The sequence below is a fragment of the Stigmatopora nigra genome, chromosome 7 (assembly GCF_051989575.1).
Source record: "Stigmatopora nigra isolate UIUO_SnigA chromosome 7, RoL_Snig_1.1, whole genome shotgun sequence".
NCBI classification, from domain to species: domain Eukaryota; kingdom Metazoa; phylum Chordata; class Actinopteri; order Syngnathiformes; family Syngnathidae; genus Stigmatopora; species Stigmatopora nigra.
In genome coordinates this window covers 6,536,466-6,543,746 of record NC_135514.1, presented here as the reverse complement: position 1 = coordinate 6,543,746, position 7,281 = coordinate 6,536,466, and the positions used below count along the sequence as shown (strand labels likewise).

The following is a 7,281-nucleotide window of genomic DNA, read 5'->3' as shown; positions in this document are numbered from 1 at the left end:
GTGTAGAAGACAAGAGAGTTTTTTTTCTACTGCAGTTCCAATCTGAAAGATTTGCTTGTAGCCTCTTCATTTTTGTGTGTTACACTATGCATGTTACAAAGTGTTAAATGCATAACAGAAATCTGCATTGGCACCATTTTTTCATACCCACGACAGTCCTGCTTCGGAACGTCACCCTCTTTCTGAGCCACAAACTTGACACATTAACTCAGTGAACTCCATATTAAGGACAGACACCGGGAGCATGTCGAGTTAATCACTGACATATGTTTCCAGCCCCCATTGTGAAATACTAGAGCAAAAACGCGAACTGGCCAAGTACAGCTCGCTTTCAGAGGGAAAGGGAGGGTTTTTGGTCAGAGGGGCCTAACTGAGCACCGGTCCAGCAGTATAAAAGAGAAGCTCCAACCCAGGCACATTGTGGTCATGCTGCTCCAGCATTGAGCCTCCAAACACCATCTCTTTCTATCTTCTCCTTTTTCCACATCACCACCATCTCTACCTTGCTGATCAACCATGGGAGTAGCCTACAGTGTTGGAGAGTAAGTGAAAAGACATTGGAGACATATTTGATGGATTAAGAATATATCTGGGAGATGTTTCTTTTCTTTTTTAACTGGAGAGTAGTTGCATTGCAGATTCTTCTGATAAAATGATGGTTGCATGCAGGCGTTTTAAACAGAGAATTTTTTTTCGATTGCATAAGTGGAGGAGAACTGTTGCCAAGTTTATTCAAAAGGTTATGATTAATACTTAAGGCATTTTTGCCGTTATCTCTTTGTTTAGCTACTGCATGTTTCAACAGATATGTCAGTTTGTTGCTTGCTCACATTTTAACTGTGATTACTGTAGTTTAATCATTTTTTAACACACTCGTGATAAAATATCTCATTCAAACTGTACATTATCGAAGTTCTGTTTTTGCTGATATGAATGACCAATGCAAAAGAATTTTAAGATGAATTCATGGCTTTGTGAACACATACAATGGCCACAACATTAGGTACCCCTTCATAAGCTAATAGAATCAATGCAACAGCTGGATCCAAAGTTTGAACTTTTTAAAGATAATGATGCTATCTAGATTGATCTATCAATTATAAATGGTGGATTCTTTTTATGGTTTTAGGTTGCACTGGTGTAGAGATATTATGGATGATATTTCATATCCATTATCTTAATTAGCTGCACGACATGAGATGTGATATACTGTATCTATCTATACCTCTTCATGCTTCAGTGGCATAACAATAATGTGTACTTGATATGAAAATGTATGACCCAACTACTTTGAATTTTTCTATTCATAGAAACATTCTATCCAAGCTTTTTTAAAGAAGTTATAAAACCCATTGTACTTTTTTCTCTTTAGGGTTGACCACCTCTATACCTTCTTTGTACAATGGTCACCGGGTTTGTACACAAACAGCAACAATAAGAAGAACAGCAACTTTCCGAATCGATGTCATATAGCAAAAATAAATAAGGGGGCATCAAGTAAGCAGATAACACATCCTGCAGCAACAAATTGGGTAAGCCTTTGTAAGCACTCATATTGTATTTGACTTTTTTTGGGCACCAAGAGTTAAGGCACCCTTGGGGGCTTGGCATTCACTCCGTCAGTTGCAACTCCCACTCACTCTTAATATGGTCATCCTTTATCTAACTTCTTCCTGTCATAGAGAAACTGTACACCACCTTTCTTGATTTTTGCAGAAAACGAAACTTATGTAGTGTGGTAGTGCTAAGCATGATGTGAGCCTCATCCTTTCATTTCACTGACTGTTCTGAAAAGAGAAAGTTATAAAGAGGGAAGTGGTGGATGGATGATAGTTGAACAAGAGTGGAGTGTTAAAAAAAAAGGATATTTGACTAGGAGCTATGTCGTTACCTTACAATTTCAAAGTGTTATATTTTGCCAGTGACGTTACGGAGCCCTTTGTTCAGGTACAGAACTCAATTATGATTTATTTTACCTGAACTTGTCTACTTGGATTAAAGAGGAAGGTGAGGTGATTTACAGATTGCTTATGATTGATATGTCTTATGCATATGTCTTATATAGAATGATGTTACATTTTTATTTGAATTTTACCTAGGATGTGGGTAGTGTATAAGGTAGACTGAGGACAATAAAAAAGACAATATAATTTCATTAAAACCCTTGACTTTAAATAACTTTCTGCCTTTTAATGTTCTAGATTCTCACTGGAAAAGACCCAAAGCGCCGTTTAAGTCTATGTAGTTCCGACTCTGAAACAGAAGAACCTGAGTACCGGGGGAACGTTAAGGATGTTCTCCCTGTTTTAAGTGACTATAGTGAGATCCTCGATCACAGGCATCTGATAAGTGTAAGTATAATAGATTTCACAGACATCCAATGAAACCAAAAGGCAGTTATCACCACTTTATGATCACTATTGATAACTGCAAGCATTGGGTTGAAGTGAGTGACACCGTTTCTTTTCTCATAGCTTGCATCTCACATGCCAGAAAGAACACAAGGTTATCAATGGCAACTGGTCTACAGCACTGCTGTCCACGGGAGCAGCTTAAAGACACTCTACAGAAATATGGCAGGTCTTGACAGCCCTGTGCTAATGGTCGTTAAGGACATGCATAAAAAGGTTTGTAATGAAGCAGTGCACTTCAAATGTGATTAAATCACAGCATCTACTCTAAGCACTTCACAACTTACTATCTGTCTATTGATCTTCAGGTTTTTGGAGCCTTTTCATCTGATCCGTTTAGAGTGAGCAAATACTGTTATGGCACAGGAGAGACTTTTCTATTCACCTTCAACCCTGATTTTCAGGTATAAAACCCATGAATAATTTTACCTCACCCAAATGCAAATAACACACAAGTGCAAATATCTAATAAATATAGCAATTTTTCATGTATTCAGGCTTATAAGTGGTCTGGAGAGAACTCTTACTTTGTAAGCGGAAACTTGGAGTCTCTTCATCTTGGAGGTGGCGGGTAAGTTGGAGTTACATGATAATTGATGTGCAATGTTATTTATGTGAAAAGTATCACAATGAATGAAACAAGACTGAATGGCATTTTTACATAGCTTATGTAACATTTAACATTTTAATTGCATAATGATTATTTGCTTTTACAGGGGAGAGTTTGGGCTATGGATTGATGCAGATCTGTACCGAGGGTCTAGTTTTTCATGCCCCACGTTTCATAACGCCCCACTCTCTACGCAGAAGGACTTCCTTATACAAGAGCTTGAGGTGTGGACTGTACGAAACTGAACAAGAACATCTGAGAAAGAAAATAGAAAACATTTAAAGGATGAGTGGGTGCTTTCCGATACAGCTGGGTGTGGTTATAAATGTTTGTGGGTAGCATCAAATATGCAGATTTGATACACTGCCTCTCAGGCTGGTGTGAGATTTTTTTTTTTTAATATCAAAAGATGAGGGGTTACATAAAATCCTGTGATCCGTCCGGGTAACTGTTACCCAAAAGTAATGCCTGCCATCAGAAGCCTACACTGAGCTTTAAAAGCCTTCTATGCCCTCCTGTTTTTTTGGAGAGTGTTAACAATCAAAGTTTCTAAACCTACTGAATAAGATTCTTTGTGAAAACAATGCACCTTTAGGTTGGAAAAAAAGTAATGTATCTGTGTAAATTGTTCAAACTTTGCCTATACTAGGCAGATTTGGATTAACCGATTCATACATTTATATCAGCCTTTTAAGGGACATGACAACAACTATAATGATGATGTAACTCAGAGTGGGTTTTTTTTGCCTCCACACTGAGTACATTAAAGTATCAGCAACAATTTACATTTCAGATTAGTTGCTGGTATATAGGCCTTTAAGGTCAAATAATATCAACGTTCTCAATTTCCCAAATATAGTATTTTATTTGTTATAGGTGCCATTTGAAACAGAAATGTGCTGTACGATTGAAAGTTCAGTTGATTTTTGTTTTAACTGTGACTTTTTTTTGTTGGTAAAATGTTGATAAATCTTTGTTTAATTATTGTCTCACTCTTTTCTTATTCCGGCATTTGAGTAAATAGTCCAAAAGGGAGACACATTTTCATTTCATTTCCTGGTGGTGCTGGCACTGCCAGTTTTTGTTTGGAACTACTATCATGTCGTTACTGCTGAATAAAATAGTACATTATATACATATTTATATATATATATATATCTTTATCTAATGAAAAAATTAATCCATGAAACAAAAAATAAGTATTTATTAATACGATGACTTTTGTAACACCAATCTAAATTGTCTTACCATAGAAGCACAGGATAATGAAAGATAATAATATTCACATTTTGCCACAATAACAAGCTGTTTTTTAATGGAAAATGTCCTTTTACATGCTGTTTTTTAATAGTTAAGTTGCAAATCATCTAAATATTGTTTTACCCTTTCAATAACCCTTCAACTGCATGCATTTAATATTGGCTCAAAGAAAGGGGCTCGCAGTTTGGATTTAAACCTAATTATGGAAATCAAACGTCATCTTGACATCTGGCTAAGAACTATAATTTTTAATATTCTAAAACTGTATCACTGTTTCTTTATCAGGTTTTGGTAATAGAGGCTGAATGGTTCATTTGAAGGGCTTACACTTATCCCCCTCTGGCGGTGACATTGCGTAAATGAAAGGTGTTCGATGACTCTGGAATCGACTGTGTCCGCCTGTAGTAAGTTTGACAATGGAGGGATCCAATGTTGCCGTGACACATTCTGTGCAGGGTAGTTCTAAAACTAACAATTTAACTGAAGGATATGACAAGAAATGTATTTTTTGCAGGATTGTGAACCGTGAAATGGACACGGAACTTCTTCACTGTGTGAGATTGTTTTTGTTTTTAATATACCTGTAGGTATAGAACATAGTAGCATTTATACTGCGTTTGCTAACTAAACTTAAATGTTGATTCTAATGGACTCACACCACAGACAGCACAACATTGTAAACCCTTATTCAGACGACTACTAATGAAGTAGTTTATTACATACAATGCATGTATTCTTGTATGTATTAATTAGGGGTTCAATGGACTAGCCATTTAGCATATTAGCGAGCTTATACTTATATGTATATCCATCAATTTCAACAGGACGAGGATATTTCTTGTTTTAGAGACATCAAGCCGGGAGCTCCGCACCATTATCTGGTTGTTCCGACCAAACATGTTGGGAACTGTAAGTCACTCCGCAAAGAAGACGTGTCTTTAGGTAATGTAACATTTTACCTTGTTTTTTTTTCTTTAAATGTATTTATTTGTCAGTCAAATTACAAATGCATCAAATATTTGGATATAAAAAGGTTACATGCAAAGAACTAAATACCAGGTTTATTAATTAGATGAATATGTATATATTTTTATGTATATGCATTTGTCTTTATGGTGCGTATTTATTTATTTATCTATTTGTAATACCATGTCATTTGATAAGAAAAAGTTTCAACATGAAAGTTTTTTTGTTGTGCGATGCAGTAAAACGCATGGTGGAGACGGGGAAGGAAATCCTGCAGAAGAACAATGTGATGGATCTCAATGATGTGAGGTGAGTTATATTCAAGCACACAACAAGCCCCTGTCCTTAACAACACATTTTCCTGCTTATTGTTTATAGTAAACAGAATGAGTAGCCTACATTTGGCATTCTAGGAAACTACTTTATACTACTACTTAATAATACTAATAAGGCTATAGTTAATATCTGCATTCTACTAATACACCCACTGAAATGAGTAAAATCACTACTAGATTTTTATAATGTCACTAATTAATTTAAACATCCTATGACATTACTACGTGCAACTACTTATATGTATCCAAGACTCGCATTGGACTAGATTTAGTACTGCTTTGTCCTTAAATTATTGGAAAATCCTATCCCTGCAGGTTTGGGTTCCATTGGCCCCCATTCTGTTCAGTCACACATCTACATCTTCATGTTCTGGCACCTGCCAGCCAAATGGGATTCATGTCTCGCCTGTTCTACAGACTCAACTCTTACTGGTTTATTACAGTAAGTTATCCATTCTACAATTGCACCACTCTTACTGGTTTATTACAGTAAGTTATCCATTCTACAATTGCACCATTTTAAAGTTATTTTGGCACATGGGAGTATTATACATGCGCAGGAGTCTCCAAACTGACTCCTGCTATAACACGTCAGTCATCTTATTAGTAGTAATTTTCATAAAATCTGTATATATACTTTTATACATTAATTCAATGGAATGTAGAGGTCAAGTAGAAAAAAAAATACTTTCTGAGCCAATATTTAGTTTGAATATTTTTCAGGTGGAACAGCTGATCGAGCTTCTCAACTCTAAAGAAGAAACCAGTTGATTAATTTCCTGGCATGATCTCAGTTGTAGTTCACCGCTGTGAACCGCAGAGGGCGGTGTCGAAAGCTCTGAATGATTCCTTGACAATACGCAGGCTGGATGAGTATACATACATACCTAGGTTTTGATGTCATTACAAGTTCTCTGTGCTATGTTAATAACATTTTTAATCAAAAAATATAGCAAATTACATTTTGGGATACAATTCTTTCTGCATCACACATCATTGACTTTCAAAAGATACAAGTAACTTTGTCATTTAAATATCCTGTCTTTTAGGTTGTATGATATTAATGTTAGCATCTCTTACACTCATTGATTTTCAATTTCTGTTAATTTAAACTGCATTGTTGAATGCGTCCACACATCCGAGGTATTTGGATTGGTAACATTTGAAACGAGAGTTGAAGCCTCATGTAACATCTGCATAAAGTATTTACTAGACTCCTTTATGGGTAAAGTGACCTTGACACTTAAATGTTAAGTACAATGTGTCTTGTTCTTGTAAATTACTTGTATGAAATTTGATTTTGCTTTTCTTTCCGCAATTTGGGATTATGTGATCATTTGCATTTAACAGAAGACTATGATAAGTAAACTGATCAGTTTTGGAAGACAAAATGAGATTAGGATGAATATAAGGGTGCATTGTGTCCAATAGCAAGCTTTGCTAAAACATTCGATTTTTTTTGGTGAACGTTGATCTTTTTTTTAATCAGTATGGCATAGCAATTGACCAAATTTGTTGACTGATCTATAGTATTGTATGCCATAAAAAGAGTGATTGTGCATGTTAATGGAATGTAGAGGCAGAGAACTATACTCTGTTCTGTATCAGTGTATGCACTTTAAGAAACATTAATTTATTGTGAATAAATATAAAACTCTTCTTACTGGTCACTGTGTTAACATTGATAGTCATAAAAGGA

General features: G+C 35.6%; 2 protein-coding genes across 3 annotated transcripts; both read left to right on the top strand.

The window, feature by feature from the left end:
* Positions 1-379: 379 nt before the first annotated feature.
* ncoa7a (nuclear receptor coactivator 7a) lies at positions 380-4,003 on the top strand. 2 transcript variants are annotated; one of them, XM_077721702.1, is made up of 7 exons: positions 380-542; positions 1,373-1,532; positions 2,202-2,351; positions 2,475-2,627; positions 2,720-2,815; positions 2,909-2,982; positions 3,128-4,003. In XM_077721702.1, exons 1-7 carry the CDS (start codon positions 517-519, stop codon positions 3,264-3,266), a joined length of 798 nt encoding a protein of 265 aa, XP_077577828.1. In that variant the 5' UTR covers positions 380-516; the 3' UTR covers positions 3,267-4,003. The 2 variants fall into 2 exon arrangements, with proteins under 2 accessions (XP_077577828.1, XP_077577829.1); XM_077721703.1 differs by lacking the exons at positions 380-542; positions 1,373-1,532 and adding an exon at positions 1,619-1,947.
* Positions 4,004-4,659: 656 nt separating this feature from the next.
* Positions 4,660-7,241, top strand: hint3 (histidine triad nucleotide binding protein 3). The gene is made up of 5 exons (XM_077721865.1): positions 4,660-4,835; positions 5,106-5,223; positions 5,487-5,556; positions 5,898-6,024; positions 6,306-7,241. The coding sequence occupies exons 1-5, from the start codon at positions 4,698-4,700 to the stop codon at positions 6,351-6,353; spliced, it is 501 nt and encodes a 166-aa protein (XP_077577991.1). The 5' UTR covers positions 4,660-4,697; the 3' UTR covers positions 6,354-7,241.
* Positions 7,242-7,281: the final 40 nt, after the last annotated feature.